The sequence below is a fragment of the Lepidochelys kempii genome, chromosome 14, assembly GCF_965140265.1.
Source record: "Lepidochelys kempii isolate rLepKem1 chromosome 14, rLepKem1.hap2, whole genome shotgun sequence".
Classification (NCBI taxonomy): Eukaryota; Metazoa; Chordata; order Testudines; family Cheloniidae; genus Lepidochelys; species Lepidochelys kempii.
The window spans coordinates 14,877,141-14,901,876 of NC_133269.1; the positions used below are offsets into that span (position 1 = coordinate 14,877,141).

General features: G+C 44.1%; 1 protein-coding gene across 3 annotated transcripts in view; it reads right to left on the reverse strand.

Moving 5' to 3' along the window:
* GGA3 (golgi associated, gamma adaptin ear containing, ARF binding protein 3) overlaps positions 1 to 24,736 on the reverse strand; it is a 33,706-nt gene that overhangs the window by 6,056 nt on the left and 2,914 nt on the right. For 2 of the 3 annotated variants that reach the window (XM_073311856.1, XM_073311855.1), the window contains exons 2-16: positions 18,225 to 18,309; positions 17,082 to 17,157; positions 16,408 to 16,506; positions 15,242 to 15,365; positions 14,200 to 14,303; positions 13,573 to 13,653; positions 11,216 to 11,353; positions 9,604 to 9,685; positions 8,943 to 9,059; positions 7,461 to 7,724; positions 6,609 to 6,676; positions 5,132 to 5,436; positions 4,124 to 4,392; positions 3,034 to 3,203; positions 1,035 to 1,145 (exon numbers count right to left, since the gene is read on the reverse strand). In XM_073311856.1, coding sequence (XP_073167957.1) covers positions 1,035 to 1,145; positions 3,034 to 3,203; positions 4,124 to 4,392; positions 5,132 to 5,436; positions 6,609 to 6,676; positions 7,461 to 7,724; positions 8,943 to 9,059; positions 9,604 to 9,685; positions 11,216 to 11,353; positions 13,573 to 13,653; positions 14,200 to 14,303; positions 15,242 to 15,365; positions 16,408 to 16,506; positions 17,082 to 17,157; positions 18,225 to 18,309 — 2,093 coding nt within the window. Of the gene's footprint in view, positions 1 to 1,034; positions 1,146 to 3,033; positions 3,204 to 4,123; positions 4,393 to 5,131; positions 5,437 to 6,608; positions 6,677 to 7,460; positions 7,725 to 8,942; positions 9,060 to 9,603; positions 9,686 to 11,215; positions 11,354 to 13,572; positions 13,654 to 14,199; positions 14,304 to 15,241; positions 15,366 to 16,407; positions 16,507 to 17,081; positions 17,158 to 18,211; positions 18,310 to 24,736 lie in introns of all 3 variants that reach the window. The other variant, XM_073311857.1, reaches the window with a different exon arrangement.

Genomic DNA, 24,736 nt, shown 5'->3' on the forward strand with positions numbered 1-24,736 from the left:
TAATTACAATCTGATTGTTTAATAATTTGTTCCAGTACCTTTCCAAGGATCAAATTTAGGCTGACTGGTCTATAATTCCCTGGGGCCTTTTTGTTCCCCTTTCTAAAGGTATTATGTTCGCCCTTCTCCAGTCCTCTGAGTCCTCACCCTTCTTCCATGAGTTCTCAAAGATAATCACTAATGGCTCCAAAATTGCTTCAGCTGGTTCCTTAAGAGCCCTAGAATACATTTCATAAGGCCCTGCTGACTTGAATATATCTAACTTCTCTAAATATTCGTTAACCTATTATTTCCCTACTGTGGCTTGTGTTCCTTCCCCCTTGTTAATATTAGTTGTGTTGAGTATCTGATTTTGGAACATCTTATTCAAATAGATAGCACACAACTGGGATAGCAAGGTGCTCCAGGTAAATATGATAGCTGAATGCTTCTAGTATGATGATCAGAAGAGAGGGGGTTAACTATGTTATTTAAGTGGTCATAATTAAACTTCAGTTAATATCGCAAAGGTACAGGGGAGAAGGACCTTTCTAGGTGCTATTAGGTCAACTTAGTCTGGCTACAAACTCAATAAAGCAATAATATTTCTATTATACCCGATCACTTCTTACAATTCATGTCACCCTGTAAACTATCACCATAGATAGTCACGTGAATGTTATCCCATAAGGGGTGAGGGAAGAGTCCCTGGTGGAGCCCTAACTGTTCCTTGCCACTGAAGTGTTAACATTATGGGGAATTGTACAGGAACTGATCTAGAAGGATTGCTGTGGAGTGAGGCAAAAGCACAGTCCATCTCTCCCTCCCCTGACTCTCTGTCCCTGGGGTGAGATACTGCTAATATACCAACATACTCCTCCGCGATGATTAATCTCACTCTGCCTCAAGACAGCACTCCAGGGTAATTCCTCTTTGGGGACAGACAATCACGCTTGTACAAATATTTAGTCTAAACCCACATGGAATTTGATCCTCATCAGATTCGTAAAACAACAAGAGAAGTCACTTTTGCTGAAGTTTTGAGCCCCTCTCACCTTCACAGGGTTTGCCAGCAGCATGACTTGGGTGATGGCAGCGGGTGCCTGGATGGGGTTGAATGGAGAAAGTTCTGTACCCGAGGGTGGCTGCAACTTCACTTTCATGGACTGCAAATGTGAAACAAAAGGAACCCTCAGGTACCATGACCTGCACTGGGGTAACAAAGGGTTTACGCACAGGCTGCACACCCAAGCTGTGTACATGAGCAAGTGTTCATTTGGGAGGAGCAGGGGACACAGATAAGCCTGGTCTATACTGAGCATATAGTCATAGGCACATACTAAAATAAATCAACACGGAGATAATGCACTGGCTGGGAAAACCATGACAGTACCTTTCTAGCACAGCGGTGTCCTTGGAAAGATTTTAATACAGATTCCCTAGCCCAGTGGTTTTCAAACTGGGTTGCGGAATGTGAGGCACTGGGTCGTGGTGGCTCTGGTCAGCACCACCAACCGGGCCATTCAAAGTCCCATCGGCGGTGCTGCCTGGCTAAGGGAGGCTAGTCCCTACCTGTTCTGACACCACGCTGTGCCCCAGAAGCAGACAGCAGCAGGTCCGGCTGCTAGGCGGGAGGGAGGCCACGGGGCTTCCCATGCTGCTCCCACCCCGAACACCAGCTCCGCACTCCCATTGGCCAGAAACTGGCCAATGGGAGGTAGGGGGCGGTGCCTGCGGGCGAGAGCGCCTCTGCCTAGGTGCTGGACCTGCTGCTGGCCTTTTCCGGGGTGCAGCACCGTCTGTGGTGCCAGCACAGGCAGGAAGCCTGCCTTAGCACCCCCGCTGCGCTGCTGATGGGGAGCCGCCTGAGGTAAGCCCCAACCCCACGCCACCCCAAACCCCTCATCCCCGGCCCCAGCCCAGAGCCTGCACCCCCAGTTCAGAGACCTGACCCCCTCCTGCACCCTGACCCCCTGCCCCAGCCCTGAGCCCTCCCAAACCAAAGCCCCCTCATGCACCCCAAACCCATCCCCAGCCCCATCCCACAGCTCTCAGCCGCGTGCCCCAATCCTGAGCCCCTCCCACACCCAAAACCCCTCATTCCCAGCTCTGCTGGGTCACGGGCATCAACAATTTTCTTCAACTGGATCGCCAGAAAAAAAGTTTCAAAACCACTGCCTTAGCCAATGCAGACAGAATACAACCAAGCTCCGAGCTGATGTTCAAACACTATAATCAGGCATCCAAAACTAGAGAGAGCAAAAATCAAAAGCTCACATTGAAACCTCTCCCAGGGCACAGTGCAAAATAATATTAGCCCCTGAAATTGTCTCGTTTTTGTCTCTTCCCCTTTCTAAAAACATGACCAGGAGCTACTTCCACTGGGGCTCTATGTCTTTCAATCCCCTTCTGTAAACTGGACACACCCCTCCCCACCCATTTGCTTTGTGTCTGCATTTTAGAAGCCAGCTTTCCTATTCTGTTGAATGACACTCTCTGACGTTGGTGGAGGAGGGATTTCAGAACATGGGATCATTGCCCCAATGTGATCAGAAAAGACAAGAGGAAAAGCCTTGTTAGATCTTCTAGTTCAATCCTGGCCAGGACAGGATTATTCCCCATTGTATATTTTCTGGTCGAATGTCCAGTTTAGTTTTAAATGTCCCTTTCAATGGGGTTTAAACCCACCATTTGGGAGTTTATTCCATTTGTTGATCGTGCTGTCAGGAAGCTGAGGCTTTAACCCAGTTACAGGGACATGGGTAGCTCTCAGCTACACCACAACTGTTGGCCAAGTTTTAACAGGATCCCTGATGCTGCTATGAGCTGACCTTACCCTGCAGGGGGTACATGCTCCCTACCAGCAGTATCTGTTGCTGTATGTTACTTAGGATACACAGAGACCGTCTCTCCTCTCTTCTAGGGCTCTTTGGAAGCAGAAAAAGTAGAGGCCCAAGAAAAGCTAGTATTGTAATGTCATGTCTGAGTCCCAGAGCTCACACCCATTGTGTCGAAGTATGATCCCAATCTATCTTTGAGTCTGTGTGTCCCTACCTTTGGTACTGCAGCCTGCAGTACAATGTTCTTCACAGGAAGAGGTGCTGTGTTTAACATGGACACCACCACAACCAGCACGTCTGACCTCCCCGGTGGGCACTCCTTGGCAAAGTGTAAGAGGATCCTGAACCCGTTCTTATCGTAGGCTGTCACTGGAAGAGCACGGCCTGGGGACGGAGGGAAGGGGAAGAGAAACACAAGACTATATATGTGGTAGGAAAAGCCAAACGTTTTGTGCTCTGAATGCAACAGAGCTGACAGAACAACCTACTTTATCCAAAGTCCAATCGCCTGTTCATCAGCACAGACACCCTGCATGTCGCTTTCCTGCTTAGCCAGGGCTGGACTGGGCTTTAACATAGCCCGATGGTTTTTAGGTAAAACACAGTGGAGGTGTGTAATGGCAGTAGCACAGGCAAGAAGCATAGTGGGGTGTGTGTCAAGATGACAGCACTGCTACACAGTAGGGACCCTGGCTCAAAGCTAACCACGGTTTGCAGTATCAAGAGTGAGGCTCTTAGCACCTGGGTTGAGTGGCACGTTGCAGTGTGTTGTTTCAGAGCACTCCAGCGCTGTAAGTGGCAGCACAATCTCAGAGGCAACTGTCGGCTCTATTGTACGCATACGGCAGTATACCGAGAACACAGGCAGGGGATTCCAAGGAGAAACAGTAGTTTCAAATTAAGGGACTTAAAAACCTCTTGATTCTCTTGCTGGTTGGAAGGAGTTGGCCATAAAACCCTGGCCTGAGACCCTACAATCTTTTGCACATATTGTATTGTGGGCAGGACAGGACCACGTGAAAGAAAGTCCATTCCATGCTTAGCTGCCAACAGCCCCATCCTTGGGAACCAGAAAGCTACAACCAGAACTGGTTGCATAGCCTCCCTAAATGCGGTCTGTGCTGAGGGCTGGATTCTGCTCTCAGTTCCATCCCTGCAACCCCATAGACATGCTTCAGTGTTATCTGGGTGCTACAGAGAGAATTTGGCCCTATACCGCTAACTGACAACGTCTGAGAGTTAGAGTATTGGAACAGCAACAGTCCAGGATTGGGAGCAGGCTGAAAAGGGTCTGAGATACTTACTGGGTTTAATGGATTCCAGTGGAACATGGACATTGGCCAAAGAAGCATCAGGCCCTTTCAGAGGGCTGCCCTGCTGTTGGAATGAAGCTGGCTGGTATAGAGGGCTTCCTGAACCTGCCGTGCAGATGCTTGGAAAAGGAATAGTAGGGGCCACTGGAGCAGCAACTGGCAATCCTGTGGTGGATATTAAAGGGGCAGAGGTGACAGTGGCTGGCAAGGTAACCCCAGGGTGGAATACTGAGGGCGCTGACTTCACTTGGGCTGAAGGCCTAGGAGGGAGACAAAAACAGAAGTGGCAAATTAAGAACTATATTGGCTAGCGGAAGTGGCAGTGACAGCACTGAGCGTGAAGCAGGCTTTCACTCCATCTCCCGCACTACCAGAGACAATGGCAAATCACTAGAGTGAAACCAGGGGCCTGCAATCATACCCTCGTGTCGTGACACTGTAAAGTCTTCTGTGTTGAGCAGTGTTGGGCTGGGTGAACATTACGCAATGTTTCAGGGAGTGGTGGTGATTTGGGAGGTGTCACTCCTCTCCAAATCAGCAATGAGCCAGTGCCTCAGCATTGTGCTGGGACCCAGTACTGCTGGAAGATGAGATGAAAACAAGGGTCCTGGTCACTTACGGTCATTTAAGGATCTCAGGGCACTTTTCACAAGAGTAGGCCCTGTTAGCCCCAGTGTTCTGGTCAACTTACCAATCTGCCTACCTAAACCATTGTGTAGTGTAGCTGTGCAGTGCAAAGCAGATGCTGTGCTTCACCACTGAGATGGCTGCGTTTCAGTGGTGGGTCAGTGACCTTTGGGTATAATTTGTATATCAGTTTGTAAAGTGCTTGAGATCCTTCAAGAGGAGAGATGCTAAATAAATGTAAGACCATCACTATCCAACAGTAAACTTCCATCAAACTAGAGCGAGAAACAGGACATCCTTATTGTCAACCTGACAGCTATAGCAAGGATAACTTTCAAACGGGAGAGAGGAAGCAAAATCCAGGACTTTTACCCTTTGACCTCTTCAAGAAGATGTCCCAGTGCATCCATCTTATGCAAAGCATTGTCTCCCACGGCTGAACTGAGGTACTGAACTGGCATAGTCTTTGGCGGGTCCAGAGGGGCTGCTGGTCCAGCAGAGAACAAGAACGGGGCTGTATTAGGTGCAGGGATATGAGAGGCTGTGAAAGTGGAAGGCAGAGGCGCTGATGTTCCACACACAGACTGTGATGTGTGATGAAGAAGAGGGTTCACTGCAGTATTGCAGCCGACAGTCACCAGCTTCGGACTAAAGAAGTCAAGGTCCATTTGGTCATTCTGCAACAGAGGGGACAGGTGCATGCTATTAATTCCTGCCATGCCTTAGATACCATGGTAACTCATTGATATAGGCCTTACCCATTAGGACATGAAGGGGGAGGAAGCAAGCAGAAGAATATGTTGCATCTATTGGACTACATCCAATTTGTAGTTTACTTGACAGCATATGGTGCTGTGCTCGACTGGATACTACTAGTGGAAAGGAGCAAAGTGGGGAGGAGTCAGAAGTTGAGGTGGCCATGTTTATTATGGGCATTTGGATGGGGATTCCTAAGGGCAGTATCCTAACAGAGCAGAGAAACTTACAATAGCCTACTCCTGGGGGAATTCTGTGCCACTGTGCATGTGCAGAAATGATGTTCCCCGCAGATTTCTTTGCTTTCATGCAGAAAAATGACTTTCTGACAGGGAAGCAAAGGGAAGCCACAAGAGCGGTCACCCAACCCTCCCCAGCAGTATGTTTTGGGTGCCCAGGGCAGCCAGCAGAGTGGTAAATCGCAGGGGGCAGGACTGGGGAAGACCTGGCTGGTGGCTCCTACCTTGCACTGAGCTCAGCTACTAGTCCTGGCTGTGCTGGGGAGGACGGGACTTGCAGAATTTTAAAATATTGTATGCAGAATTTTTATTTTTTTGGCACGGAATTTTTAATTTTTTGGCGCAGAATGCCCTCAGGAGTAAATAGCCAGAGCAGAGGGGAGAGAAGATGGACAGTACATTTCAGCGTAGCAACAACTGAAGGGTGCTAACTGTTCATTCAGCAGTCCCAGTCTCCTGGGACGATGGACTCTGCCTTTGGCCTCCGAGTGTATTCAGTCCAGAATACAGCTATTCCCTTGCAAACTGGGTGCATCCCTTGTGTTTCTATTCAGTCTAGACTTACCGACATCCTTCCCATGTGAAAGGGTAGCTTTTGTATCAAGGTTTGTTAAGATACCAAAAAGCAGCACATACAAAGAAGGAAAGTGAAAGCAGAGATATCTTCTCTGTACTGGTTCAGATATCCCAGTTACACAAGGCCAGAGGCAAGACACAGGCCTTCACGTCTGGAAGTTATCATCTCTGGCCTGCGTGTGAGCACTCCCACAGGATATGGTAAAAGCATACATCAAGAGTGCTCAGAGATCTCCCACAATGACAGTCTTTCTGTCAATAAATCCCTCTCTTCGTACCTGGAACATATTCCACTGGTTGTTTTCCGTCGACTCTTTCACTGTACTGGGGGCTGGGTCATTCAGGCCTGAATGCAGAAGAAAAGATTTGGATACTGGAGTAAAATTGCAAAAATTCTCAACATTAAAGTCAAGAGGCAATAAGAAGGGGAGCTCGACGGCTAGTTTTTCTAACCCTCTCCCACCTCCTATAGGGTGTTTCACCACTGTGGTAAAACTACTCAGTTCAACTCTGTACAGTTTGAAAGCTTCATTAAAGAGACATGCACATTCCGTGTCAATGATCAGCCACAGGCTCAATGATCTAATGCAGGTATGTCCTGCACACACAGGCAACCTTCTCCATGCAGCACTTCCAATGTTCCTGTTTCCTGACCTGTAGCATCCTCTGTTATTCAGTATCAGAGTCCCAAAGGCAAGTACTGTGCAGGCTGCTGTATGCAGATTTGCTAATGCACTTTTCTTCTAACCATAGCCCCCACTGCTATTTCAGTCCTGAAACTTGTAACCAAGTGTGGTGGTGGTTTTCTGATGTCGACAAGCACCCGTAGAGATTAGACTGGGATTACAACAAAGTCACTGCATTTGTGACCTACCCCTATTTCAGGAAGAGTCTCCAGAGGTTTTAACTCTAGCCTACTGCCAAATTCCCATTCACAGGGCCACTCTGTGGAGGGAGCTTCTTAGGTGTCCAGTGGATGATGACATCCAAAACAAACCAGAATAAGAAACCACAGAACTGGCAATCTATGGCTAGTACTGATACACTGTTCTCTGCAGCCCAGCTCAAGAACCAGGCTCCATGATAAAACCCTTTCCCCAGAACATACCCTAGCCACACCAGCCTCTTACCTAAACACAGCAGCTCCTCATCCAGCAAGAAGAGGGAACTGGCCGTGCTGCTCTGATGAGTCAAAGGAGCTTCTGCTTGGCTGGAGGACCGGCTCCGCGAGTGACCAAACTTTTGAGGAGGAGGTGGGAGGATGGGGATTTCTGATGAAGCTTGTGTCGGCACTAGCGTTAGTGTTGCAGGTGGCATTGGTGGTGGCGGGGTGCTGGAGATGTCCATGCCAGCGAGGTCAATGAGCGCACTGAGATTACTGGTGGGATCGCTCCCTGCAGAGATGGGGAGAAAAATTATAAGAGGGACTGCAGTCAGCTGGAGCAAAGGCTCTGAACAATGTGAAGGCAATAGCCAGGGCAAAGTTATCAGAGAGATGCTCTGGGTAAGGGGGTTTCTCTTTTAATCAGAATTTTGGACTCGTCAGAAGAAAGGAAACCTAGATATTTTCCACTGGAGGATTTGCTGTTACACTGCTACTGAGCTGGACACTGTATAGTTAGGAAACTTCTGTATAAAAAGAGGAGCCCAATCCAGCCACTGCTCTCTCCACTGCATGCACTATGTGTAGTGTAGCTGGCAATCCTTTCCATGCCTGCTTAGCTCTGGCTAGAACTTGGGAGACCCAGTGTGGTGACAATAGGCAGCACAGGTTGCACTCAGTCAAGGTGGTACTAGCGAGCCAAAAAGAACTACGGGCTTTCTCTGTGTCCAGAGTCCCCTTCAAGTTCATCACAAGCAAATCCTCACTCTTCCCTGTGACAAGGGACACCATTCTGTACAACGATCATTTCCCTCATGTTTTTCATCCAAGAATCTTAAGAGTGTTTTCCAAACAATAATTATGCCTCATGGCACCCCAGAGAAGTGGCTATTGTTAGTCCCATTTTCCTGATGGGGAAACTGAGGCAGATAGTGGCAGCATAAGGGACTTGCCTAAATTCACAAACTGAGTTGCTAGCAGAGCCAGAAACAGAACCCACATCCCTCGACTCCTAGGCCCTGCTCCAATCCCTTAGATAATGCTCCCAACCTTACATTTAAGCACAGAGAACAAGATAAACAATAAATGTATGTTAACTTCTCCCCTGATGGTATTTAACCCTTCAGGTGGGGCCAGGACGGTTGAATAATCTAACTAAAAGGTTGCATTCCACATCAGCTGTTAGTAATCCAGACAGGAAAGCCAAGGTCACATGCAGGTCTGCTTAGTCAGAACGTCACAAGTCATAAAGTTTCATTATTAAAAAGCCAGCAGTGCAAATGGCAGAGCCTCCCAAGTCAAAGCATTGTCACCGGTGGCTAGAATTATAAACTCATCCGTGTGTCCATCATGGCTGCTGTTTGGGAGCTGATTTGTCATTCCTACCTGGGAAGATTTTAGCCCAAACAGCTGATAATACTGTCCTTTACTGCAATTAATTGGACACCCTTCAAAAGAGGAAATTCAAAATGACAGGATTCAAAACCGAACCAAACAGATGGCTACTCACCTTCTGTTGCAGACAGTGTTGGGATATCCACTTCACCATTGATGACTTGACCCTCGATTATTTTTTTATAGGAATTTATTACCCAGGATAAATTGTCACTGGCCTGCAGAATTTCCCCTAGATGTGGGAGAGAGGCAAAAACTCCAGTAGAGATTTCAGTCACTTTGCTCTCTCTACTGCTTTGGATGCTCAATAATCATCATCAACAACAACCCATTATTTAGACTGCAAGTTCTTCAGGGCAGGGGCTGTCTGTGCAGCACCTCACACAATGGGGCCCCATTCTCAGCTGGCCCTGAGGCACTGCCGTAATAAATAATAACAACTCAGTGATTAGCTCCCATAGGGACATCTCCCCTCCTCTAAGAGCCGTATGCCCCCTACCTTGTGTTCACTGAGATCGTTTCCCACACAGCCTCCCTCCCTACCAATTCTTACTGCCAGGGCCCTGCTCTAATTTAGATTGTAAGCTTTAAGGGCCTTGGGTTTTTATCTGCCTGTTAGAGGCCACTCACATCCATGGAAGCACGGAAAGAAGTAATGTAACATTAATAGCCCCCTTGCTGTATCCCTGCACAGTTACTGGCCACACCAGCCTGGCTGCAAACTCCTCCTTAAGCCACATACCCTTCCCACCAAAAAGGGGAGATGGTTGTTTTACCCAAACTGCTGTCGTTATCCTCTGTTTCACTGGCCAGTTTGAATAACATCCGTCTTTTGGTTTCACACCTTTCGTAGAGCTCCTGGGAAGAGAGATCAGGAGAAAGCATCTTATTAGCCAAAAGCCATCGACAGCAACAAACCCTGCTCTTGCAGTCAGCATGAAATGATTCATCCGCATGGAAGTCCCAGTATGAAGGGAGACCCAGAGTCTTTTCTTGATGCGAGTGCTGGTCCAACTAGGTGTCCAAATTCCCCTTTCCCAGTCCCATAGGGAGCTATTCACCATTTTAGCAGCATAAGGAGACCAAGTCCGATCTACATTCTCAGTATAATAAAGATGAATACCAGCCAGTGGCATGCTATGTACACAAGGCACACACTACATGCCCAACTGGTTGTGCATTGTCCCACTGGCAGATCGCAGGACTCTTCTGTCCAGCCCCCAAGGGGGATGCCATTTTGTAAAGCTTGCTGTACTTGGAAGGTCATGCTGAATGGAGGACACCATTTGGACCACATAAGGCATGCAAGTGAGTTGTTGCATGTCTTATTACAAATGTCATGGCCTGCCACTGATATCATCAGTCCTCCATGCTATTGGCATTTATACTTAATTCTCTTTGTACTCCATATGCTGGACTATTTTAATCATCATCTCTGCTACAGTAGCTCCTTAAGACCCCAAATGAGGATGGGGTCCCATTGTGCTAGGTGCTGTACACTCCCTGCCCCAAAGAGCCTACGATCTAATTGGAAGAACGGAAGTATGGTCATCCCCATTTTACAGGTGGGGAACTGGGCACAAGGAAACCACATGACTTACTCAAAGTCAGAGCTGGGAACTGAATCCAGATCTCTTTAGTCCCAGTCAGTGCCATAACCAAAATTCCTGTCTTCAGTCCAGGGAGTGGTCCATGAGCACACAGGTCACTACCTCCACTCTGGTGGAGATGGGTTCAAGGAAGGGCAAGTTTCTGAATTAGTTGTGGTGTTTTTTTACCATCACCTGAGGTGCTCATGTATGTATCATTTTTATTTTTTATATTATAGAGTGAAATTTGCATGTACAGCCACAGAGAACCCCTGGTGGATTAAAAATCTGTGTCTATTATAGAAATTAAACCAATCTTTACGGTCCTTTTCGATTATTATTTTCTTGGTGCTCTCTCCATTAAATACAGTGTCGACAAGCTCTTCCCCTGAAGGGAAGGAAACCTTTTTGTTTGGATCAAAGATTGTAAGTTTATTTGAATATGGTCCTTTGAGAGATGACTTTTTCCACCACAAGCAGCATGGCCAGTGGCACTGGGAATCAGAAAATGTGACTTCCTGATTCTGCCACTGACACACTGTGTGATCTCAACAAGTCATGCATTCTTGGTGTGCTCACTTTCACCACCTGTAAACAGAGATAGTGCCGTTAAGTACATAGTATTATCATCTCCAGCTGATTGTTCCCATAGATTGCTCTCAGCTCTGGTTGCTGCTCTTCATATCATTGACCACTTTGTTCTGCGTATTTGCAACTTTGTGCAAAGGTAAAGCTCCATAAAGTCTGGAAGAAGGAAATGCTGAAGGACTCCTATGCAGAGCGATGAGCTTGTACTCACCTTCATGAGCTCCTTATCAGCCTCCGACGAGTCCTCTTTGCTGTAGTGAAGCAGCATCTCATTCAGCAGCTTCACATTGTTATTCACTTCCTCTAGAGTGTGCATGCGTTTTGTCACCTTCTGGATCCGAGCCTCATCCTTCAAGGTTTAAAACAAAAAGAGGAGAGTGAATCTTCCCACAAGATCTCAACAGCAGGAGCTCAGCTGTGAGTCGCATCAGATGAAATGCTGATGCGTATTTGAAATAGAGCTGGGCAGGAACTAGATTTTCTATTTTGCTGGAAATTCTGCAATTTCAAAAAAGCCTTCCATTCTGACACAGAACAAAACCAAAACAAATTCAAAACTTCTTGTGAAAGAAATTTAAAAACAAAATTGTTTAGGGTCAATTGAAATGTTTTGTTCCCATTTTGACTTTTTTAAATGTTATATTACACAACATAATATTTTTTAAAATTAAACAAAAAGGCATTTTGAAATAGAAAATCAAAACATTCCGTTCCGAAGAGTTAGAATTGGAATATTGGAATGCTCCATTCTGTTTTTTCCCTAAACAAAATTTTGTTGAAATCAACACGTTTCCGCAAAATGATTCACTTTCAACAAATTGGCATTTTCCATTCCAAAAACATTCCATCAGAAAATTTCTAACCCATTCTAATTAGGCATGTATGCTGTCAAGGTTCCTTCCCCACTCTGAACTCTAGGGTACAGATGTGGGGACCTGCATGAAAGACCCCCTAAGCTTATTCTTACCAGCTTAGATTAAAAACTTCCTCAAGGTACAAACTTTGCCTTGTCCTTGAACCCTATGCTGCCACCACCAAGCGTGTTAAACAAAGAACAGGGAAAGAGCCCACTTGGAGACGTCTTCCTCACAAAATATCCCCCCAAGCCCTACACCCCCTTTCCTGGAGAAGGCTTGATAAAAATCCTCACCAATTTGCATAGGTGAACACAGACCCAAACCCTTGGCTCTTAAGAACAATGACAAAGCAATCAGGATCTTAAAAGAAGAATTTTAATTAAAGAAAAAGTAAAAGAATCACCTCTGTAAAATCAGGATGGTAAATACCTTACAGGGTAATCAGATTCAAAACATAGAGAATCCCTCTAGACAAAACCTTAAGTTACAAAAAGACACAAAAATAGGAATATACATTCTATTCACTGCAGCTTATTTACCAGCCATTTAAACAAAAGGAAATCTAATGCATTTCTAGCTAGATTACTTACTAACTTAACAGAAGTTCTGAAGAGCATTCCTGACCGGGTCTCGGCAAAAGCATCACACAGACAGACAGACCCTATGTTTCTTCCCCCACTCCAGCTTTTGAAAGTATCTTGTCTCCTCATTGGTCATTTTGGTAAGGTGCCAGCGAGGTTATCTTAGCTTCTTAACCCTTTACAGGTGAAAGGGTTTTGCCTCTGGCCAGGAGGGATTTTATAGTTCTGTACACAGAAAGGTGGTTACCCTTCCCTTTATATTTATGACATATGCTCTCCACCAAAGATAAGGGAGACCCCTCAATGTGATGCCTACAGTTGCATGGGAGCAGGGTTAACTTATACAGAAAAGAGATTCCAGTGACTTGTATTCTCTCCAAATTAGAAACTGTATTTCTCCTTGCCAGAACAACATTGGGTCACTTGAACTCCATGACGCCTGGATACTGGAGTGGATGGACACATCAGAATTTCATTAATAGGTAGGGTTGGATGTATATGTGCATGTAGACAACTTGCGATAAGTGCCAGATTGACGACCCTGGAGACAGTCCTCTGTATCCATAGATCAGATATTACAAAGACAGCAGCAATTCAAGCTTCTCCCTCACCAATCCCTGATGCAGAGTGCCCCCTTGAGGAGTGAGAAGGTAGTTCATTCCCCATGGTTCATTTGATCCTTGCCCTTTCTGCTATTATATTCCAACTAGGGAACCAGCTATAGAGGTTTTGTGATGCAAACACCTGCTAACTAGGACCCAGAGTGAAACTCACCAACAAATTCATTTCACACAGCCCACCCAACAGCCACTGGATGATATCAACTTTCAGTTACTATGGACTGGATGTGACTGGCAATCCTAAAGGTGAAAGGTTCTAGACTTCATTGCTAATTCCCTTGAGTCATTCAGTCCCCAAAGCTTCAAGCACAGATGAGCAGGCCGGTTTAAATAGTTGAACTAGTGCAATACTAATGGAGAGTGAAAGAACAAGTCCAGCGATTCTGCTGTTCACGAGTCACTAAAGCTGTGTACCAGCTGGTGTTAAAATGTTTACAAATGACAAAGCAAGCCCCTGATAATGATCATTACTACAGGGGTTTCTTAAATAATTCTATTGTGTTTTCTTACCTCTTTTACCATTGATTTAATAAGCTTGTTCGCCTCTTGTAAGTCATCTGGGTTTTTGCTTTTTAACAGTTTGGCTAAAAGCTGTAAGAAGAGAAGAGAACTTTTTAGGGAAAAGTAGCTTCTTAATAAAGGGAGGCAGAAAGATCATGTATCCAATGGCTGCTGCACTGGAGAAAGGGAAGTGGACAGTTCAGAGAAAGCAGACTTAGGTCAAAGCTTTTCCAACTACAGTAACTTCTTTAGGAGTCATTCAATGGATTTGCTATTTTGGTTTTTGTTAAATTACCAGATTTTCATTCATGTACAGTACAAGCACATTAGGATCTTGGAGACTTTCTGATACTAGACAAGAATTCCTCCCGGTGCAGAAAGGTGAAAAGCTTTTTCTCTCCTCCATTACAGCAGTTGGAGAGCGACTTAACTAGAAATGGCCAGACAGTGACAACACTGAGATGGTCTCTAACTCAGGATTTCAACTCTGAATCTCCAAGTGGTAAGAATCAAACCCACAGTCCAAGTGAAATCAGGCCCACATACCAGCAGATTAGAGCTGAGTCAGAGCACTTCCTTTTACTTTAAGTTGTTTTGTTTTGTTGGTGGGTATCAAGATTCCAGCCTTCACTTTACCTTGGATTTCTCCTCATCATCAAACACAGGGTTTTTTGGGCGAGGTGGTGGAGAGGGGATCAGAGTTCTATCCACTGGAATTACAGGGTCACACATAACAATACCTGAGAAGAAAGAGAAACGAAGTAGGTTTGTACATGCAGTCACTCAGGATAGTGCTAATATCTGTATACAGGCAGCACAGAGAGGGTGCAGCGCTGCTATTCACATACTGGGTTCAGAGGGAACATGCAGCCCAGCTCTTCGAACACTGAGATGGAAGGATATTTCAGTGAGGATTAATACAGCAGCAAAATCCCTGTGCATGTTATCTGGTGAACTGAGGGATGTTTTCCTTAGGGAAAGGCCAACACTCCAGGGGTTAGTTTGCCACATCCTTACAACCCACATAATCGATAGCTCTCCACTCTGGGTCTTTCTCCTTTCACATTGGCCTGGGAACTCCAATGTAAGGCCCCATGTAATCCTGCTTTATGCAAATCCAAAGCCATGTGTATTTTTAGCATAAGGGAAGCAGAACAGACAAGCAGAGAACAATAATGCAGGATGCGGTATCCACAGACTCAAGCCACTAGTTGGAGAAAGGATCAAGTTTCACAGCCAGGCCCCACCACAAAATCCTTAACTTTGCATTATACTCATAGAGGCTTCCGAAGACAGACTCTTTGTGCTGAAGCTATGAGCGTCTCTTCTGACCACTTTAGGCCTTGCCTATGTGAAAAAGATGCTCTTATTTTGGTTTAAACCAGGCTTGTTTAGTTTAAATTAATTAGGAATCAATTTAAGCTAAATCAGGATAATTCACTCAAACTAAAATAAGAGCGTCTACACAGAGGTTTGCACTAACTAAATCAGCTTAAAAACCAATTTAAGTTAAACCAGTGTAAAATTCTCACATAGACTTTTCTAGGTCTTTTCTACCATCTGATTGAACAAGTCCTGCCCCCAGATACAGGCTGCTTTCTTGACTGACCCCACTTTGAGACATTCCTGCTTAAACATGTAGGGTGCAGGAATGCACGAATGAGAAGCTGCTTCCCACCTTGTCTCTTCAGCATATAGTAGGCATCTTTGATTTTGGATTCCTCTGGCAGTGCTACTGTCCAGCTGTACAGCAACTCAATAACTTTGGTTTTCACCTTCTCCGAGACTCTGTCTCCCAGGTACTGAGGGGGCAGGGGGAAGAAAGGAAAACATGTCACTCTCTCTCTCTCTCTTTGTAAAAAAAACAACAAAACAAAAAAAAATACCAACCCAACCACTCAATATGGGAATTCATTATGTGCTCATTAAAGTCTGTTTTCACATTAGATGGGAGTATGAATATCCCCCTGTATCCTGTCTGTGCTGATCTGGGATACAGTTTTGTAACACAGATGGCCAGGAGCACTCATCACTAACTACACTGATACAAGATGAAGTTTACCATGACATAAACCTCCCTTACCTCTTTAAAGTAATATTTACATTGTGTTTCATGATAAAACATCATCTTGTCTCCACCTGCCTGAGACAACATGAGACAAATTCAGTTTGGAGTTCTTCCATGGCTAAATGGGATGCTCTGGGCCCAGTCCTGCTCCCAGTGAAATCAGTAGGAGCTTTGCCAGTGACTTCAATGGAAGAAGGATCAAACCTCCTGTTAGTATCCAGTTGCTTTTGTTATAAGAAAATGATGGTGATGATAATACTTTGCACTGACATCACCTTTCACCAAAGAATCTCAAAATGCTTTCCAAACATGAATGAAGCCCCATAAGATCCCTAAAAGAAATGTAAGTATTACCCGCCTGCTACACTGATGCACAGAGAGGTTAAGTGACTTGCCCAAGACAACAAAGCAAGTCAGTAGCAGACCCAGGAACCAAACCCAGGAGCCCCAACTCCTAGTCCCTTTCTCTAATCATTGAATTACGATTCCTCTCCCTGCTGATGATCATGTTTAAACAAAATGAGTAACACAAGGTCTAAAAGTGCTTGCACCACATTAAGGGAATGAGCAATGCTAAGTATTGCACAAGCAACGAGAAACAACTGCTGCTTGCTGAGAGAACTAGTAATCACAGTGCAAAACACCCAGCAAACAAAAGCTACAGACTAATTCACACAGTGAGCCAGATACTGTGCTGCACACTTTGGGAGCTACTTGTGGTTTTAGAAAGGCCAGACTGTTACAAAATAGGTATAGAAAATAGCTTAAAGACTGACCTTTGGAGACACAACTTTTATTAACTCGTTTAAAAACCGAAACTTCCCTACTTCATTATGAAATCTTCTCCCACAGTTCTTCATACAAGCTTCCAGCACCTGTGTTCAAGCAACAGAAACAGGTGGTGAAATCAACACATCCCAAACCCAAACACATCCCACACAGCTGGTTTCTTCTAAAGGAGGCCCCAACTAGAACAGGTGACAGGTAAGGGTCACATTTCATTGAGATAGAGGAACTTCCACCCAAGGACACAAGGCTTGAACCCCACTTCTTTGACTGTGAAATTATCGAAACAGGCAGCTTCCCCAATCTCGAGAGAGCATGCTGAGGAGCCCTCTCCTGCGGAGGGGTGGCAGCGGTGGGAAAAAAAAAAACCTCCCTGAAGGTAACAAACCAAAGGACCTAGAGTGAAACTGAGTTTTTCTGGCTCCAATACAGTTAGTAAACTAACTCCATGCTTCAGTTACATGAGTCAAGTATCCTTCTTTCTTGGTCTTCCTCCCCTTGCAGAGGAGGAGAATTAAGGAGTTGATTGTGTCAGTTTCAGTGAGCATGGGAATGATGGTACTAGATAACCCCACTGAACAGTAGGGATCGCCCCCCCATAAATTCCTCATTGAAGAGCCCAGCTGGGCTCTGGGCTTTGAGAGAGGAGATAAGGACTACCTACTGTCAAGGCCTGGACTGCCTCCCATTCCTGGGGTGACTGGATTTTATGAGCCAGCAGTCTCACCGCTATCTGTGGACTGAAACAAACCAAGGTGCCACATTATAAATAAAACAGACACAGGGATTTTAGGACTTTCTAGACTTTCACAAAATCTTCTGATTAGACAAGTATGGTATCACAAAATTAAAAGGAAATGCCACTTTGCCCTTCTATAGCTTTACATCTTCAAAGCACTTTAACAAAATAATCCTTACAGCATCTATGTAAACTGGGGTGTTTACACATGTAAAAGGGGAACATGGTCTAGTGCACATGGTCTGGGCACAGGACTGGTAGCCAGGAATTCCTGAGATCTAATCCTGCTTCACTGAATGTTTCATGGTGTGGCCTTTAACCTTCTCTGTGCCTCACTTTGCTTTGTCTGCGGTAGAATAATACTTCCCTACTTTGCAGGAGTGCCATGACTCATGAGGGTTCGTTAGTTATTGTTTATAAAGTTTTCTAAAGATGTAAAGCTTTATATTAACTTGTAAATGGCTTAGTCAGAATGGAGAACACTCAATATATAAAAATTGCAGCCAGGGAGGTTGGACATTATCCTAACTATCATGGTAGTTAAACACTGGAATAAATTGCCTTGGAAGGTTGTATACTCTATCATTGGAGGTTAAGAGCAGGTTAGACAGGCACCTGTCAGGGAGGGTCTAGATAAATACTTAGTCTTGCCTTGAGTGCAGGGGACTGAACTAGAACTCTTGAGGTCTCTTCCAGTCCTATGATTCTGTGAAATATTCTATGAAAATAAATTATAAGGATTATTATCCCCATTTTACAGATTGAGAAATTGAGGCAGAGAGGTTAGGAAAGATTCCCAAGGCCAGATAAGCAGTCAACGTTAGAGGCAGGTTTAGAACTCATGTTTTCCTGGCACCCAATCCTGCGCTCAGATCACGTTGTTTTTCAAAAAAAGAGGAAGAGGTTTGCTATATGCTTCCACATTACCCTACTTCCTTTATGTTCATGTTTTCCTTGTAATATCAGCATACTTTTTCAACATAAAACATCAACAGCTGGACATAAAATTTTGTTTCAATTGAGAATGTTAAAATACAATACTATGTCTGACTGACTTGGAACACACACCCTTCAAGTTCTTTGTTGATCTGGTCACAGAACCCAATGATGTACTCCCAGTCTTCTTGCCTGTTAGACGGGTTGGTGGCTTTATCTTTAGTAAAAAAAATAAAAACAGAGAACACATATTACCAAAATACACGAAGCAGAATAACTGGCCTTTCCGAGGGAGAAGCGCCAACTGCCACCCATCAAAATTGAGAAATGAGTTCACAATTTCCATTCCCATATATTTGTGGGTGCTCAGTCAGGAAGGCGTGTCAAAGTCAAGTCAGGCCACCCAAAATTAGCAAAACACCTAATACAGTTTTCTGCAGAACCAGGCAACGAAGCTCATGTACTTACAGATTCAGTATTTTCTAGTTACTGAATAGAAGAGAACAACCTCACAGTCGTATCCCAGCTAGGCAGGCTTGCAATGTTGTCTCTCTCCTTTTTGCCCGTTTACTTAGGGCCAGAGCCTTCAATCCTGTTGTATGCAAATCTCCCTTTGCAGTCACTGGGAGTTTTGCATGTGTACAAATTGCAGGATCTGGGGTTTAACACAGTACATAGATCCTTTACCTTTGATGCCTTGTTCTTGGAATACCACAGAATTTATTAGATGCCTTTGCATTTCTTACTGGAAATGAGATTCACAATCCAGTTTGTCAATACCTTACTTTGGGATACTCCCTAGCTCACAAAGAAGCAGGTTGCAGAATCCTGAAGCTATTGAGATCTATTTTTGTTAAGAATTTATCTGCTCCGGATAAGTCAACTCAGATACAGTGACCAAGGCTCCCGCTTCAACCTAATTTTACAGCAGAGCCAACTGAGGCATGATTGTAGTCGAGCGGAAATTTGTTTGTTATAGGGGCAGCAACAACATGCTGCAGTTTTGCATTACCAATCCGGACTCTCTCTCTCCCGCAATGACTAAGTTATCAACAGCAGGAATCAATACCAAGGAAGAGAAATATGTTACAAATCCAGCTGAAATATCACAAATCAAACCATAGTGAAAGTATGTAAACATGCATGTACTGTAGTCTTAAATGCAAATGTAAAACAATAAGTTTAAGTGCACACTACTCTACAAACTGTCATTAAATATCAGCATTAATTTAGAAAAACACATCCTTCCACCGGTCCACTGCCATAAATATAACAATTGTCAAACTACTGCACTGAAATGTCTGTTTTAAAGTGCATCCGAACCCTCTTGCTGTTGTACTCCTACAGTTTCAGAGTAGCAGCCATGTTAGTCTGTATTCGCAAAAAGAAAAGGAGGACTAGTGGCACCTTAGAGACTAACCAATTTATTTGAGCATAAACTTTTGTGAGCTACAGCTCACTTCATCGGATGCAGTGAGCTGTAGCTCACGAAAGCTTATGCTCAAATAAATTTGTTAGTCTCTAAGGAGCCACTAATACTCCTTTTCTTATTCCTACAGTGTTTTCTTGGCTTTGCTTTCCCCAGAAAAATGCTCCCATAATCTCACAGGCCCCAGTCTTGTGAGATGCTCCACATATGTGGATCCCTGTGCCCAGGCTGAGCCCTAGTGGCTTCTATGGGACTCTGGGAGAGCAAAAGGGCACACACTACAAAGCTGCTTCCCTTAGTCTTTAAATTAAGCTACCGAGCTTTGTTTTAAACTCAAGAAAGTTTAGTTAAAAATGTAGTGCCATGTATTTGTTAAAAACACTAAAACCTTATTACCATGCCCTTGATTTCTAAACACCATGACAGCAGCATGAAAAACCATGCTTACAAAACAGCCTGTTATCTTCATGTAAGCAAATCGGCATTCTGTATGGCTCTGTGTTCCAAAGCACCCTTCCATTGCTAGCGCCACCAGCTTGTGCTGCTCTTTGCATAATGCAGACTTAAGAAATATACAATGGGATGTACTATTATTACCAAAAAAACAACTAATTCCTTTCAATCAATGCACATTTGGGTGGCTGCGCAATCTGACACCAGGAGGGAGATCTGGTCTGGGCAATGAAACATAAATGACATTTCCACGGTAGTCACTAATTTTAAAGCTGCTCTGCTTTTTAACTCGAATGAATTCTCCCAACATCTCTTGGAATCTCAGAGGGTTGCATATTCTCAGTTTAGGCTTGGAGTCACCTCACAAGCCTTGTTGTTTTATACTCTGAACTCTCATGATAGTCAATTCCAATAAGAAGAGACACATTATTAGGGGGAGATTACATTCCATATACGGAAATCACCCCTTACAAATATCAATGTAATATCTGCATATCATCCTATTTCATAGACGTCAACATGCTCTATCAGAAATTCTGTCCTGGCCTGGAGAGTGAAATCCTCTGTCTACAGAGCAGGTAAAGTGCAGGCAGCAGCAGAACAAGCTTCCCCACGTTGCCTCATTAAGGTGCCTCAACCATGATCTGGAAGGGTCACCTCTAGGAGGAGAGATTTACTCCTTAGTGTTCTCAGTCCTTGGCCTCTCTGTTAATACTGCCAGACAAGGATCCAGTTAGCACCCGTTGTGGAAGCAGATTTCATGTGAACACTTGGTCTACTAGGACACAAACTAAAACTTATCAGCTGATTTCACATCAACCACTGAACAGCCCTCGGTACATCTGAACCAGCACTTAGAGGAAAGGGCTCTAGAACACATTACCACAATCCCATCACCATCCAGGTCCCTTGGCTTTTAGAAACTGAAACATTTGAGTCACACCTGATGGTATAATAATGTTATCTCATACCTGATCTGAGTGTCAAAGCCACTCAGCATTTCTTTGCTGTTCTAAATCCTGAAACACTAAAGAGGTGACACTCAGCTGTAAACCAAGGGTACCTACTTCATTTATATAACAATGCTTTTGAACCCTGGGGAACAGAGAACTTTAATTGTCTAATGAATTATTCATATTTTCACTATTTTACTTCTCTGTTGAAAGAAGGAAAACTTACAAGCCAACATTCTAGATGCCTATTACCAGATTGAGGGCCTGAATTGGGATGCTCAGCTCCTAGCAGCTGTATGTCTGGTATTCTCACTCTGTCTGTATCCCAGGTAGAATAAGCAGAATGCTAACTGATATAACATGGAAATAATTGACAGCATTTACACACACTCACAGATATAGTAGGTTTTATCCCTCTTTCCCCTCCCTCTTCTTAGATTATGAGCTCTTTGGGGCAGTACACAATATATTTACTATATGTGTGGACAGTGTCTAGCACATCACGGAGGTAACTATAATATAAATAAGCTACCTTGTATGTGGGCATCAGACAGAGCAGACAGTGTTAAGTAAAAGGATCCAGCTGTGTGAGAGCAACTGAGATTCATTTATTAACCTCCTTCAGCTAAGGCTGGATGTGGAACCGCATGCAGGGAGAGAAAGAGCCCTGTCATCCCAACAGCCAAAAGTAGGAAGGGAGAGAGGATAAAGATGCTGGGTCATCACATATTGAAGCACATCTCCTGCTGCAGTGTGAGGACTGGAGGGTGAGATTACTGTGGCTTTGTGACTCCAATCTGATGACAGAATGGCTCTGCCACTCAGCTGAAGGGCAAGTGCCATTGATTCAGAAAATTCCTGGTAACACAAGTCATGTTCTGTCCTTTCCTTGATGTGGGAGGTTGGTCCATACTGCTGTATGGATTTTGCCCCTTCCTTCAGTAAGGACACAATGGGTACAAATCTTCTAGCTTAGCATCTAACACAACACTCTTTTTTATAGAAAGTTATCAGAAAAACAGTCTAAGCCAATGGTTCTCAAAGCTGGTCCACCAAGCTTGTTCAGGGAAAGCCCCTGGTGGGCCGGACCGGTTTATTTACTTGCTGCGTCCGCAGGTTCGGCCGATTGCAGCTCCCACTGGCCGCGGTTCACCGCTCCAGGCCAATGGGGGCTGTGGGAAGGGCAGCCCCTTCCCACAGCCCACATTGGCCTGGAGCGGCGAACCGCGGCCTGTGGGAGCCGCAATAGGCCAAACCTGCGGACGCGGCAGGTAAACAAACAGGTCTGGCCCACCAGGGGCTTTCCCTGAACAAGCAACGGACTGGCTTTGAGAACCACTGGTCTAAGCAGTTCCGCTTCCTAACCAAGTTTCCCACTCCCATAATCACACAATTACCATGAAGTAATGAACAGTTATACAGTGTCACACATTCCCCTCACCTTTATCCAACAGAACGGCCAAAAGGCACCAAGTACCTCTCCTGTATATCTCCATTGTGACCTTTTCCTCCCAAAACTCCACTTCCCTAAGGGAGGGCGTGTCATTTGGCAAAGACACCCGGACTCCCCGCACTAGCCCACATACATTTCTTCAATGGCCAACAGAAAATAAATGATCTGTGCTCCTCTACAATGGGAGGATTCTATAATCAGCCCAGCATGAGTCACTGTACCAGTGATCAAGCATAAACGTATTTTTTTAAATTAGGAAGCAACATTCAAGTCTTATATCTAGGCTTGGCATATTCCATTTTCATTTTTGTTGATAATTTAGATGGATAATATGTTTATTTTTAAGCTTTTCTATTTTTATTTATTTAAATATTCACACCTGTGGGAAATTATGCGGAGGGTCAGAAAATATGGGTCATCAGACAATAATTATTAAAAGACAGTAGACACTGCCATTCAAAAATATAAAGCTTTAGAATTATTAAAATGCAAATTTTCAATATCACACATAAAAATACACAAAGTAAATATCCTTAAATCAAACTCTATTAAGTTCTCAAGCACTGTTTTTCTTACTTTGCCTCTCTGTACATTTCAATTATCATCCATGGAAATATTTTTGTCAGTTTGTGCATGTGAGGTGAAATCGACATTTACCAATAAAAAACAGATCCTTTCAAGCCCACTTATGTCCCATGAAAAATATGCCCTGCCCTCAGCCCCCAATCAGGCTCACGGAAGTTAGTGATATGGCCTATCTAGTTGTAAGTGACCAAGCCATAGGATATCCGGTCCCTCAACTTTCACTGTCTTAAAATTCAAACTATTGGGAAACTTTTCCTGCTACTCAACCTAAAATTTCCCTCATATTAGACATATTTTCATACATGAGCTGTATTCCATTAAACAGTTCTCTTTGGGGAGAGAAAGAGAGAGAGACTGGGTGTTTCTGATTATGTCACTGGCTATAATTAATACATAGCCAGAAAGATACTGACACATTGTGAGGAGCTCACAAGATCAGCCAAAATAATCAGCAGGCAAGAAGAAATGATGTAAAAGAAAAGACTAATAGCTAAAAACAACTGACATAACTACAGATATAGATGATAACATTCTACACCTATTTGAACAGTGTAAACACCATGCTGGAAGAGGAATTATTTAAGCTAATGTATGGAAATACAACTAGGAGTAATAGATTTTAGATTGTAAACTCTATAGGGTAGGGACTATGTTCTGTTCTACATTTGTACAGTACTAGACCCTGGTTGGGGCTTTTAGGCCCACTGTAACACAAATAAAGAAAGAAGTGGGATGAAATAAAGAAAGGGAAAAATCTAGGCAGTAAGATCTAGTGGCTTGTGGAGTAGTCTCCCTAAAGGAAGTGGTGGAAGCCCCAGACCTTGGAACATTTAAAAACAAATTATTACCATTATTATCATTTATTTGTATTGCAGCAGCACCTAAGAGCTCCAGACATGGACCAGGACCTCATTGTGCTAGACGCCGTACGAACACAGGACAAAAAGACAGTCAGATTGTACAGAATAATGTACAACTGGGAACTGTTCAGCACTGGCTGGGAGATGGACTAACCAAGACTTTTTCTACCTTAACCTTCCAGGATTCTGTGAATAGAGAGTGACTTGCCCTTAAAGATATGATTCCAAATACTGAAGTCTGTAACAGTTCCTGTTATAAAATCTTTTTAAAAGACAAACTCTATTTATTTCATCTGAAGCCTGTAAATCCTACTGTGAAATGATAGCTCTGAATAAGGCCTGGGTTTCCCATGACTGTATAACGTATCAGAGAGATACAGTCGGTGAGGTTGTAGCTGTTGTAGCTCAAAAGCTTCTCTCTTTCACTAACAGAAGTTGGTCCAATAAAAAATATTACCTCACCCACCTTTTTTCTCTGATATCCTGGGATCAACATGGTTACAACAACACGTATAAGGTATGACTGATTTAATGGAGAAAATCCAATAGGTGTGGACTAAAACAAATAGCACATTGTAATTGGCCAAGCGAAGCGAGGTCTCACATTCAACTTGGTGGCATTTCTCCGTCATCTATCTATTACAATAACTTTGAATGGTACACCTGATCTATTCCAAAATTTCAGGGAATGTTCTAGGCATCAGTGGGCAGAATCCTATTGTTTTAGGTGAAAATCAGAAAACTGGAAGGAGGAAATGGTAGGCACATGGAGCTCCTTCCAGCTAGTCAACAGACCCAGCTGCTTCAACCACCTCTGTAATTGTCTATATATCCAAGAACTAGTTGATGACACCAATTAACACTTTCCAGCAAAACTATCTCCCCCATCTCATCTCTGCCCATCCTTCCAA